This window comes from Zea mays, chromosome 8, assembly GCF_902167145.1.
Source record: "Zea mays cultivar B73 chromosome 8, Zm-B73-REFERENCE-NAM-5.0, whole genome shotgun sequence".
NCBI lineage: Eukaryota > Viridiplantae > Streptophyta > Magnoliopsida > Poales > Poaceae > Zea > Zea mays.
The window spans coordinates 28,004,372-28,018,150 of NC_050103.1; the positions used below are offsets into that span (position 1 = coordinate 28,004,372).

The 13,779-nt window shown below is 55.3% G+C and overlaps 1 protein-coding gene across 1 annotated transcript; it reads right to left on the minus strand.

The window, feature by feature from the left end:
• Window positions 1–11,463: 11,463 nt before the first annotated feature.
• LOC103634998 (probable membrane-associated kinase regulator 2) lies at window positions 11,464–13,187 on the minus strand. Its single transcript, XM_008657569.4, has one exon. The coding sequence runs from the start codon at window positions 12,869–12,871 to the stop codon at window positions 11,825–11,827; it is 1,047 nt and encodes a 348-aa protein (XP_008655791.1). The 5' UTR covers window positions 12,872–13,187; the 3' UTR covers window positions 11,464–11,824.
• Between the last annotated feature and the right edge of the window lie 592 nt (window positions 13,188–13,779).

The following is a 13,779-nucleotide window of genomic DNA, read 5'->3' on the forward strand; positions in this document are numbered from 1 at the left end:
TCTACAACGACCTCAACAAGTTCGGCAAGCGATGGATGAAGGAACTCCCCTCGGTGGTCTGGAGCCTGAGGACAACGCCGAGCCGAGCCACGGGCTTCACGCCGTTCTTTCTAGTCTATGGGGCCGAGGCCATCTTGCCCACAGACTTAGAATACGGTTCCCCGAGGACGAGGGCCTATGCTGACCAAAGCAACCAAGTTAATCGAGAAGACTCGCTGGACCAGCTGGAAGAGGCTCGGGACAAGGCCTTACTACACTCGGCACGGTACCAGCAGTCCCTGCGACGCTACCACGCCCGAGGGGTCCGGTCCCGAGACCTCCAGGTGGGTGACCTGGTGCTTCGGCTGCGACAAGACGCCCGAGGGCGGCACAAGCTCACGCCCCCCTGGGAGGGGCCGTTTGTCATCGCCAAAGTTCTGAAGCCCGGAACGTACAAGCTGGCCAACAGTCAAGGCGAGGTCTACAGCAACGCTTGGAACATCCAACAGCTACGTCGCTTCTACCCTTAAGATGTTTTCAAGTTGTTCATATACCTCGCTCCCACGCAAAGTTTAGTCATCAAGGAAGGGTCAGCCTTGCCTCGGCAAAGCCTGACCCTCCCTCGGGGGCTAAAAGGGGGGAACCCCCTCTGCGTTGAAATTTTCCTCGAAAAAAGATTTTTTCTGCCAGAATGTCTTTCGTGCTTTTCGACTACTTCGAAAGTGGATCCTGAAAACGACGGAGTACACGTAAGCAGCCAAGGCTGACCGAGCCGAGGGACTCCTACGCCTCCGGGATACGGATACCTCACTCATCACCTTCTGTGATAAGTAACTCATGTTCGGATAAGTGATTCCGCGGAGCGAACAAGTCTTCACGTTCGAAAGCTCCTCTGCCGAAGCGGTTCTTCGGGCCTTCTCGACTGCGTCGGTGACAGAACCCCATGGACGGGCAAGAGCGCGCGTAAGCGGCAAGGCTGACCGAGCCGAGGGACTCCTACGCCTCCGGGATACGGATACCTCACTCATCACCTTCCGTGAGAAGCAACTCTCGCTCGCACAAACAATTCTGTTACCGACAAAAAAGTCTAGATACTCGAAACAAGAGGAAAAGAGACGCAACTTTACAACATGGCGAGGGTGTGTTTGGGCCTCGGCGGCCGCAGAAAACACACACTACAAGATAATCCGATCCTGCAGGCTCGGATCTTGACGGTTGAAGGGAGCAGCAGCACCCTCGGCGTCGGCTACACCTTCGGCGAGGTCCGACCTAGCCTCGGACGGTGACGCGGTCCGAGGGTCTCCACTCTGAAGGACGACTTCGTCATCACGCCCAAGCCATCGCCGCCAGGGTTTTCTCCGATAATCCGGCTCGAGCAGGCGGCTCGGCTGGTCACCCCGAGGCCTCGGCCAGCTGTCCCCCGAAGACATCAGCCCGGCCCGAGGCCCCGGCAGATCAACTCCGGCGTCGGTCCCGCTAACGGACGACTCGGCCAGGTGTGACACCCCAGTGTCACTCAGGGTTTTTCTCAAATGCCAAACCAAGAACCATCATTTTATGTGAACCAAAGTAAGCATGAGCATCAAAACAACTTAAGTAATAAAGAATTCACCAAGTATATACTTAAAAGTAACATGATCAAAACAATTGAGTCTTTGAAAAGATAAAAATGTGCAACCCTAATTAAGAACCCTAAGTGAGCCCCATGAGCAAAATTCAAGAAAATAAGAAAAAGGGAATGAAAAGTTTAAAATTATGACTTGAGCCAATTATGAAAATTAAAGAATATTTAATGGGCAACAAGAAATGTTGAGAAAGCTTAGCCAAAATAACTCAAATAAAACCCCAAATCAAGCTTCTCATGTGGGGACTCATTGGGATTTCTGAATTTCAGAATTCTGAAATTCAGACCTTGAGCCAAAGATCAGGGATGTTCACCTTGATCCCTAACTCGAATCCTAATGGCCCCATTGACAAAATTGTGTCTAACTAACCCCTCTGTCGTGTGCCAGAAGATGGCATTGGGACGCGAGCCCTAGACACGACAAAACCTTGGATTTGCCTCGGGTTTGGGCAGGGAGACAGACCAGATTTCCTGGCTCCATATCTCTGCAACCAGTAGGCAAAATCCTATGACCCCCCCCCCCCCACAAGAATGGTAGCTTGTAGGGAGGAGAAGAGGTTTTGTGCACTGACCAAGGCGAGAGCAGGCTCGGATGAGCGACCACACGCGCCAGAACTTGGGCAGAACGCACGGGCACACGTGTTCGACCCTGGTCGGCACGCCAGAGCTCGCCCAACCCACGCGCGCGCTCACCCCGGCGTCCGGTCAAGTCCGCCGCGCGCCCACGCCCTCGGCCGTGCCCGCCCGCGCCTATAAAGCCTCCCCGGGCGCACCTCTCTTCGCCCCGCACTCACCCTCTCCGGCCAGCCACCTTTCCTTAGCTCCGGCGAGCTTAATTCCGCCCGCCATTGCCGCCAGAGCTTCGGCCACCGTGGCCAGCCCACTCCAGCCACCCTCAAGCCCAGCCAGTGCTTCGGCTAGCTCCGCCAGTAGCCCGTGAAGCTTGCCAAGCCCTCGGACCCGGCTGGATTTCACCGGAGGCCCGAGATCGACCTCACCGGACTTCGGTCTTCCGCCGCCGCGCGTGGACCGAGCTATCCAGTGAGTCTCCGCCCAATTCCTTTCGCTCATATCTTCTCTGGCATCCCGTGGACCTCCCTGACCTATTTGATTGAACTATCTCGCCGTGACAAGGCCGGTCTCCTCGCCACCGACGAGCATCCCCGCCTGCGCGCGTGGACCGACCGACTCCGGCCATCTCCGACGGCGTTCCGCACACCGTTGTGATCCCCGAGACCTCCCCTTCGTCCTCGACCACTTCACCGGAGCAACCTCGCCGTCGGTAAGCCCCTCCGCCCTTTTCTCCGCCGCGGCTACTGTTTAAGGTAGAAGAAGGACCTCGGGTTAGGATTGGTAGAACCCGAGGGGTTTTCTGTAATATCAGTGACTCATGTGAATAGTAACCTAAGGACTGATTCGCGAGGGAAACTTAGAAAATCGCCAGGGACCCCAGTGCAAAGTGGATTTCCATTTAATCAATTCTGTTATTCTTTTTAAAATGACCAGAGAACTTAGAAAACCCATAACTTGATGAAATCTTAATAAAAAGTTGTCAAACCAATTTTGCTAGCTCCTGAATATTATGATCTATCATTAAAAATAGTAAATTCTATGCTTTCTGTTCAAAATTTTAAAGTTTAAAATTAAAAACAGAAACCCACTAAACCTTGTTTAATTAAGGAAAATTAGTTTTCCTTCTGTGCTGAACTTAAGAAAATTTGTAGATGTTTAAACCTTATTTAGACACTATTTAAAAATAGTAGGAACCCCAGCATTGAAAAATATGATGTAGTTTTTCATTTAAAGCTAATTTGTCCAAAACTTAGAAAAAATCAGAAAGGCCTTAGAAATTAATGAACAGTGATTAATAATATTTTTCCTAGTTTACTTATGCAACAGAGAACCTAGGAAAAATGCAGAGACCATTAATGTGGACCAGTTTTAAATTAAGATGATTTGTTTAGCCTCATATAGACTGAAAATCAATTATTAGAGTTACAAAACTATAACCAAAATGACTAATAAAAATCTAGTGGACTTATAACCACCGGAGCCCCACTACAAAAATACAGAGCACCTCAGCCCAACTTTTTAAGTAAAGAAAATAAATACAAGGTGATAATAAGGCATTTTCCAAATAAATCATGAACAACCCCTTTTAATGTGATAATGGGCAACCAAAAATTTGCTAAGCTCATGATGAGGTAAACTACCAGAGAAAAATGCAAACCCATGAAGAAGAAGTAAACCCATACCTTTTGCTAATAATTAAAGAGAAAGACCACTTAATTCAAATAATGCAAACCACCCCTTCCCTTAAGCAAAAAGAAGCCAAACTTCAGAATGATTGCTCTTGCACAAAATACTAACTATGAAAAATAAGAACTCTGTTGTTTGATATTTTTCAAATATAGTGGTAGTAGAAAGCACCCATTTGGCTAGAAACTTGAGAAAACCATAGAAAATTTATTAAGAGGTATTAATGATTAGAATTTTGTATCAAGTCATGTTATAACACCTAAAAGCCAGCAAAAATGAGTTTTAGAGAATTACCCACTGTTAAATAATAGTTGTAGTTCAAAGCACCCCTTCTGCCCTAGAATTTAATAATTTTGTCCAGAGAAAATTATTAACTTGCTGACCCCCAAATTTTGAGACAGGGAAACATACACCAGTAACAAGCCACTGTAATTTTTGTGGAATTTTTGGAATTTTATAAAAGCAACTTGTAGTTCAAACCTACTCCAAAACATTAAAGAAAATAAAAGAAAAAGGAAGAAGAAATAAACCTCACCCCAATAAGTCTAACTTGAGAACTTACTCAACTCTCACTAAGACTTAAAAAGAATTCAGTGGAACCCCAAAAAAATAAACCTACCACTTACCTTAGCTAAGTCTAACCCAATTTACCAAGTATACCACTAAGGGTTTTACATAAGTTAACTTGTTTTAAACTCAAAAGATCCTACACCTTTAAAAGTTGTAATTTCTAAAAGCACATATCATATCATGCATATATCTTACGCATTGCATTCATTAGATTGTAATCTTGCCGACGGAGAGTACGTGCTCATCCCCGAGCAAGGACCTGTCCAAGAGGAGGACCGGGAGCAGGCTTCAGAGGCTGCTATTGAGGATCTCCCCGCAGCCCCAGCAATTGAAGGCAAGCCCCGGTTTTATGCATAACCATGTTATTATATGCTACTTTACTACACTTATTGCTTGTAGGATTGCAATGTGCACTTAAGTGTAGGAGTTGCTTGAAACCTCTAGTTGCATGAACTTAGGATTCCTTTTTGAGATGAATACTAGTATGCTAGGTCGAGTAGCTGCTTGCTAATCAGGATATCGGTAGAAGTCGAGTGATTTTTCTAGCACTCGCGCGAGGTCAGGAATCGATTGTATTCATCTTGATAACGGGATCTATGTTGGTCTATGGATTTGGATCCAGGGAGGATGCCTGGTCCATGAGACGGGAAAAATGAATTAAGGATTAATGTGTGGATACCTGAGTCAAGCTTTTGAACGTACTAAGCACATGCCGGGAAAAATGGTAACCGGTAAACCTAGTACCTGAGTGAAGCCGGGCGCGGACTTTATCCCTCATGCGACCTGAGACTGGGTCTCCCATGCTAGCTATGGTGGGTACAAGTGCGGTCACTGCACGGCGGCAGCCGGGGTCAGTGGAGCATTGTATGCCAAGGCGGTGAGGCCTGGACGCGAACGGGGAATCGATGGGGACGGTTGTCATGTGCGGGGTCGGAGTACCCTGACATGCCGTGTGTTTAGGTTTATCTTGCAAGGTTTAAAACTCGATTCGAATCGTCTGCTTCTCGCAGCTAATGAGACTGCTTGATTCCTTGTACTGCATCAAGTAAGAAGTGAAATGTGGACTACATGAGATAACTTGTTGATTGAACTAATTGATTGTTACCATGTATGCTTAGAAGGAGCAAATCTAGCTAAGTTAATGATGGTAGAATCTGAAAAGCAAAGAAAAAAATTGATTTTAGAAACAGCTAGTGCTTTTGGCAAACCAAACCCCTCAGCCAAACAGCTGCATAGTCTAGAGGTAGAGGAGTAGACTCCTCACACCGGTTAAGTCTAGCTGAGTATTAGTATACTCAGCCTTGCTTGTGGCACAATTTTTGCAGGTACCATGCAGGAATTGGTTGATGGTGTGACTTGGCCTACCACCCTGCCACCGGGTTGGACGGTCGAGTGGGATGTTGCTCCGGCAGAAGAGGAGCATGAGGAGTAGTGGGCTAGGCCTTGCCCATTTCCTCATTACCGACGACATCGATTATCCGCTGCACTTTATTTCGTGAACTTTATTTGCTACTCAAAAACTCCGATTTATGTAATAACTCAGTACTTAATTTGAGGTTTCCTGTTTTATTGTATTTCTTCTGTGACTCACCTTCGAGTGGGATTGTGGAATTTGATCCTGGTTAAGTGGCTCTATCAGACTAGATCTGAGGGACTGACGGGTTATTCCGATTTAAGTGTGTTACGACCCCTGGGGCGTGACTTAGGCACTTAAACTGGAATAATTCGGGTGGTTCTGCCACACCAGGCTCCGGCCGACCAGGTCTTCTTTTCGAACCAACTCTGCCTCTGTTCGCGCTGACACCGCTACCCCTGGCCTCGGCTCATCAAAGAGCGGCCGAGGGGTTCCTTTAACTAAGCAAGAGAAGCCTCGTACAACAAGGCTGACCGAGCCGAGGGACTCCTACGCCTTCGGGATACGGATACCTCACTCGTCACCTTTACACGGGGCGACTCACGCTTGGTGAAGCGGTTCAGACAACCAACAAGCGAGTCTTCGTGCTCGAAAATGAGGAAAAAACACGACTCCGTGCCAAAAAAACATACATGTTCAGGCCTCGACAGCCACAATGAACAAAAACACTGGCATCCAAAGTGCCATTACAAACGGAACTCCGGTTCCACCTCCGCAGGTACGAACAACCCCACTCGATGGGGGGGCCTGCGGAGCAACAGAAGACCGACGAACGGCGCGCCGTCACCCGCTCCAGCAGCGGCGACGACGACGACTTCTGCTCCGGGGGGCCAAACAGCGGCAGCGATGACCTCAGGGCGGATGCTGCTGCCAGGAGGCCCCCGCCCATGCCCAAACTCGTGAGGCAAGGACGGGCAGAAGGCCGTAGAGTTGGAGGTCGGTCCGTAGGCGGCCCCGGCTATCTCTTCGGCGGAAGAACCTCTTCCAGCTGTCGTGGCGGGAGCCGGCGCCGAGAGCGGCTCCGAAGCCACTCGGGTCCGAGAGCCAGGCACGCGGCAGCTGCCAGCGCCACGGACGGCAACCGCCCTTCCCCCCGATCACTGAGGGAAGGAGCGGGCCACCGCCCACGCAGGGGCCGACCCCAACTCGGCACACTCCCCTCCCCAGCCCTGGTGATGAAAATCCTTGAGGCTGAGGGAGGGGCAGAGGCCACAGCCCGGCTTGCTTTCCCCCGCCATCGAACTGGAGGTCACCATCTTGGGTGACCGCCAGCGGAGGGGTGCAACCGGGCTGCATGATGAAAATCCTTGAAGCCGAACGATGGCTGAAAGGTACCAACTCCCACGGAGTTGCGTTCCCCCAACGACAAGGCGGAAGGACTGCAGGCATCCCCTATCCGGGGGCTCGGAAGGTGGAAAGACACGATGCATAAGGGAGCGCGAAGACATGGTCGCCTTTCAAGGGGGTCACCCTCCTTTTAAAGGCGACTCTCCCTACTTGTGTTCCCAGCCGTCACGGGCTGAGTCTTCTCCAACGCGCTCCAAGGTCCTCCCCCTACGGCGTGGGGGCTGGGTCCCACATGTCATGCAAGCCGGCCCAGAGCAGAAGAAGCCAAACCGCCGCGCGCGGTGCACGCAACCGCCCAGCGGTTACAAGCGGCCCTCCACTTTGCCCAGACCAGCGGGCGAAAGGGCGGGTAGCCATGCAGGCGGCATGCAACCGCGCCAAGTGGGCGCACTTCTCCGACTTCCAACACGCCCAGCATGGAGGCCCAGGCCCACGCGTCATGCAACCGGCACGCCGGATGCTGCGCGCGAGCAACTGCACCGCCACCCGCGCCACTGCCGCGCCTCCTCGACTGCGGAACCAGTACCGCGACTCGAGGCAACCCTACGCACGACCCAGCAGCGCCAGCCTGGCGCGACGGTCAATGCGGCCAAAATGGGCCGACAGTAATGGCGGTGGCAGGCGGGCAGGAGCAGTGGTCACGTCGTCAGCCAGGCTTACGTCCCATCCGGGGGCAGCGAGAGAACCCTCTCTCACGGCGTGAAGACGACGCGCCCGTGTTCCGTTCCTCGAACGGCTCGCGCACGCGCAACGGCCACACCGCAAACCGCTCGCCCCGTCGCATTAACTCCGCGGCGGGAAAGGCGGCGCCTCTGGCAGGGGAAGCGAGCGACGCTTCACCTTCGCCATAATGACCGCGTCAAAAAAGGTACGCCACGTCATTCGATTTCGAATCCTTTTCCTTTTTTCCTCTTTCTCTCTCTTACAACAGGGACCGGGAAAGGGGATACCCCGAAAAGGACCCTTCTCCGTGAAGGAACTAGGCTCCGAGCCTCCCTACTGATCAGAGGTTCAAAGGCTGGCCCCTCGGAGGGGTTCAACAGCCGCCTCAGAGCACGTGGGCTCCACACCCACTACTGGTCACAGGTTCAAAGGCCAGCCCCTCGGAAGGGTTCAACGGCTGTCCCAGGCCACTCGGGCTCCGCGCCCACTACTGATCAGGGGTTCATAGGCTGGCCCTCGAAGGGTTCACAGTCGCCTCAGACACAGAGCGAGGGATGACCATGGGTACGTTCGATACATAACCAAGGCTCGGGCTGCGCTCCCGAGGTACCCTAGGACATTTCCGAGACCAGCGGGAACGATCTTGTAACGGAATCCCATCAGAGGGAGGCATCGAGCCCTCGGACCCCGTCGACAGGGGACCGGGTCCGGCAGATCACCCGCAGGTACTTTTGGGCGCGCCTCTGGGCCTCTAGCCGACCCCTAGCAAATGGGGCACGGACGTCCGCTCGGATTACCCGCCAGCAGCTCACCGGAGACACCATGTTCGGCGCCCACCGAGGGCAACATGGCGCTTTCCCCCCTCCTCCTTGCGGAAAGGCGACGCAGGGGCGTATGTAAAAAAGTCGAGTCTGTCCCTGATCGTCCTCTCGCCCTGTGCAGAGGCTCGGGGGCTGCTCTCGCAAACCCGGCTCCGGCCAAACCGTTGACAGCGTCAACATACCAGCCCGAGAACTTGGAACCCGACCGTGCACTCGGGCTACGGCCAGCTCGCATGAGGGAACGACCAGACCAGCCGAAGCATTACGCGAGGCATTAAGACCTCGGAGGAGTCAAACCACTCCTCCGAGGCCTCGGGGGCTACACCCGGCGGGTGCGCTCGCGCGCACCCACCGGAACAAAACGCAACCGAGAAAGGCTGGTCCCCTTGCAAAAAGTGCGACAAAAGCCTCCAAGCGAGTGTTAACACTCCCTTCGAGGCTCGGGGGCTACTGTCGGGGACCATAATTAGGGGTACCCTCAAGGCTCCTAATTCTCAGCTGTTAACCCCCATCAGCACAAAGCTGCAAAGGCCTGATGGGTGCGATCAAGTCAGGGATCGGTCCGTTCGAGGGACTCGATCACGCCTCGCCCGAGCCTAGCCTCGGGCAAGGGCAGCCGACCCGGGAGGATCTCCGTCTCGCCCGAGGCCCCCCTCCAGCGACGAACATATTTCCGGCTCGCCCGAGGACCTGTCTTCGCCAAGAAGCATCCCTGACCAAATCGCCGCACCAACCGACCAAATCGCAGGAGCATTTAATGCAATGGTGGCCTGACATCTTTATCCTGACGCGCGCCCTTCAGTCGACAGAGCCGAAGTGACCGTAGTCACTTCGCCGCTCCACTGACCGACCTGACAGAAGGACAGCGCCGCCTGCGCCGCACCGACTGCAGTGCCACTTGACAGAGTAAGGCTAACAGGCAGTCAGGCCCGACCTCAGGCACCATAGGAAGCTCCGCTCCGCCCGACCCAGGGCTCGGACTCGGGCTAAGCCCCGGAAGACGGCGTACACCGCTCCGCCCGACCCAGGGCTCGGACTCGGGCTAAGCCCCGGAAGACGACGAACTCCGCTCCGCCCGACCCAGGGCTCGGACTCGGGCTAAGCCCCTGAAGACGGCGAACCCCGCTCCGCCCGACCTAGGGCTCGGACTTGGGCTCAGCCCCGGAAGACAACGAACTCCGCTTCGCCCGACCCCAGGGCTCGGACTCAGCCCTGGCCTCAGCCGACAGTCTCCGCCTCGCCCGACCCAGGGGCTCGGACTCGACCACGGCCACGGAAGACAGACTCGACCTCGGAGGAGCCTCCACATCGCCCAACCTAGGGCGCAGACCAGCCACGTCAACGGGAGGCGCCATCATTACTCTACCCCAAGCTGACTCAGGCTACGGGAAACAAGACCGGCGTCCCATCTGGCTCGCTCCGCCAGATAGGCAATGATGGCTCCCCGCACGCTCCCTGACGACGGCGGCTCTCAGCCCCCTTACGGAAGCAAGAGGACGTCAGCAAGGACTCGACAGCTCCGACAGCTGTCCCTCCGCCAGGCTCCAGCGCTCCTCCGACAGCCACGACATCACACGAACCGGGCGCCAAAACCTCTCCAGCCGCCACGATGGCGTGTACTTAGGGCGCTAGCTCTCCTCCGCTAGACACGTAGCACTCTGCTACACCCCCCATTGTACACCTGGATACTCTCCTAACGTCTATAAAAGGAAGGACCAGGGCCCTCTTAGAGAGGGTTGGCCGCGGGGACGAGGACGAGACAGGCGCTCGCGTGAGGCCGCTCGCTCCCTCACCCGCGTGGACGCTTGTAACCCCTACTGCAAGCGCACCCGACCTGGGCGCGGGACGAACACAAAGGTCGCGGGATTTCCACCTCTCTCACGCCGGTCTCCGACCACCTTTCTCCCCCCTTTCGCGCTCGGCCTCGCGCCGACCCATCTGGGCTGGGGCACGCGGCGACATTCACTCGTCGGCCAGGGACCCCCGGTCTCGAAACGCCGACAGTTGTAATATTTTTTCTTTCTGACTAAAGGTTTTTAATGTGCATACACAAAACATCTTAGTTTTATTTTGGTCATATATATATATATATATATATATATATATATATATTCTATACTTTTTGTTTATGTATTACAGATGTGTTTGGTTCGGTGTCAATGAGGGATGGGACGGGACCAACCCTGGGTTGACCTCGTCCCTTATTTTTGACGAATGACCTCATCCACTATTTTTGAAGAATATTTCTTGACCCTGACTCTGGGTCTACAAACCAAACATGAGTAAAGTTACAATGATCCCACCCCATCCCTCTTCATCCTTCCTCATCCATACATTCAAACACTAACTAAGACGTTTTGGACTATTTAGGCCGGCCTGACACACATAATTAATTGTGGACCGTGCCATAGACTGATGACTAAGCACATGTGCTGACACGATACAGTAGATATGTGCTTTTATGGACCGTGCCTAGATATGTGCTTTTATGGACCGTGCGTTTGTAGACCGTGCTTCTATGTGCCTGTGCCGTGCCGGGCGACGTGTACATGTATAGGCTCGCGGGTGGCCTGGTACGCGAGTCGAACGGCGACGCCCTCAGCTCGCGTCGCTCCGTTTACTGTAGACTGTAGTAGCCTTTCACCGCGATCGAGGTTGCCGATGGATGGACGTGTGAAGGTACGGAAAGCCGCGCGCTGCCCGCGACGGGAAAACACGAACCAGGAGTACCACTGCTGGAGACGCACGCTCGCTGTCACACGTGACCGCGACGGGGAATGATGCACTGCAAACAACTGCGGAATCGCCAAAAGCGCCGGTCACCCTTTTACCCCGACACGACGCCGCCGTCCCGTCCCTTCTCTAGTCACAGTACAGTACACAATGGCTAGCCATGAAAGAGCAGGTCGTGCACATACCTTCCACGAGTGCTCGTACCAGGATTTTTACAAGTGGAGTTGGTACTACTAGCCTCTCTCCGTCGCATACCCCACTGGACAACTGCACAACACACGGTGCGGTGCAGTGCAGTGCAATGCAATGCAACCGCAACCACCATCACACAGGAAGACAAAAGATCATCATCGAAGGAACTAGACGGCAAGGTCATGCAGCCGGATTGCATGCATGCATGCCGTGCTTTGTTTACTAGGGGCTGCTGTTGCATCGCTGAGGTGGGCCCGTGCCCGTACCATTGCAGGCGTTGAACGAGCGCTTGCAGTGCGCGATGGCGCTCTGGATGCCGTCCTGCACCTGCAGCAGCGAGTCGTCCCGCCGCTGCGGCTGCGGGCCACTCAGAGCCGCCGCCGCGGGAGAGGGCGCCACCGCAACCGCGGACGACGCCGACCGGCTCTTCCCCAGCCGCTTGCACGCCTGCTTCAGCCCCGCGGGCACGCTGGCGCGTGGCGCGCGCACGCCGCACGCCACCACCCCCGCCGGCACGGACGGTGGAGGAGCCTGCGACGGGGACGGGTCCGCCTCCGCGTCCGTCTCCTCCTCTCCCTCGCTCGCCGCGCCGCCGAAGCGGAGCCGCTCGCCGTACCGCCGGGACACCTTCACGTACAGCGGCCTGATCTTGCTCAGGTACCGCAGGACCACCTCCTTGGCGAACCGCCGCTCCTCCGCGGTGATCGACGCCGCCACCTCCTGCTCCTGCTGCTGGGGCTCCGCCGCCGCCGCCGCTGCCGTAGCCGGCCGGTCCGCGACGGCGTCCGAGGCGCGCGAGCTGTTGTCGCGCGTGAACAGTGACGCCAGCGGCGTCGCGTCGTCCACCCGGAGCTTTACCAGGAACCGGCTCGCCACCGGCGCGGCGCTGGTGCCGGCCGCGTCCGCCGCCGCCAGGCCGCCCTTGGGCTTCCGTAGCTTGAGCAGCAGCACGCGAAACCTGGTGGCCGGACGGGGCAGCGACGGCGGCGGCGCGGCCTCAGGCTCCGCCTCTGCCGCCGGCGCGACGGCGGCCACGGGCGCCACGACGCCTTCGTCACCCGCGGCGAAGCTGAGCTCGACCCGCTCCTCCTCGACGTCGGACGTGGCGCTCTCGTCGCCGGGCACCGCGAACTCCAGGTCGAAGAAGGAGGAGGCGTCGTCGCCGTACTCGCACGCCGACGCGGCGATGGTCGTGGCGGCCGCGGGCGCGCGATGGGCGCCGGTGAGCACGCCGCCGCGCAGGTACTTGAGGAAGCTGAAGGAGTCCATGGCGCGAGGAACAGCGGCACGAGTGGGAGCTCCCTCTCGCTCCTCTGCAGCGGTCGAAAAGAGACACTACCTACTTTTTTTACAGAGACTTTTGAGGAGAGGAAGGAGAGGGCAGAGAAATGAGGAGTGAGGACCGGCTGGAGATATGGAGGAGGAGGAGGACAAGCTCCTGCTGCTGGTGCAGCCATCAATGCCAAGTAGACGAGCAGCAGTGCGGGCGTGGGGTTGGACGGGGAGGGCGGCGTCGGCTGTCGACACTCGACAGGGCCCGTGCACTGCTCAGAGGGACTCTCGTGATCTCCATCTCCTCCACTCCAGCCATCCGCGTCACACGCACTACTCAGACTAGCCGCAGCGGTAGACGCTGCCTCTCCCCCTCCCCTTGCATGCGGCGCGTAGGGGGCACCCTATGGCCGCAGCGGTGCCCCTACAGCGCCTCCTACATGTCGGTCCTCTTCTCTCCCCCCAGATTTAGCGTGTCACTGTTCATCACCCTAAACACTGTGCTGTGGGTCCACGAGTAATTGTTAGTAGATAAAAATTTGATAGTTGATATAGAAAATGATATTTTATAGTGGTAGTGGGGTATAGGGGGAGTATTTAGGGGGAACCGCTGCGGGAGATGAAAAAATAGGGGGAAAAATAGGGGGGGGAAATGATATAAGGGGAAAAATTTAGGGGTAACGGTTGCGGATAGCCTCAGGGCCGGAGCTTGTCAGCTGAGGTACTGGGTCCCAGCCCAGTCATGCGGACGAGAGGATTTGCATCGGAATGCGTTTTGTCCAGTACTCGAGTTGGAGCAGTAAACTGAGCTGACGGCTCACGACTCGCAATTGGCAATTCGTCAGCATAGCAATTGGCAAGGCTCACAGTAGCATTGCGCCATTTGGACCTGTAGCTGACAAGCT

Excerpts from the sequence above, each read along its gene's own strand:
- LOC103634998 (XM_008657569.4), bottom strand. The coding sequence starts at position 12,871 with ATGGACTCCTTCAGCTTCCTCAAGTACCTGCGCGGCGGCGTGCTCACC.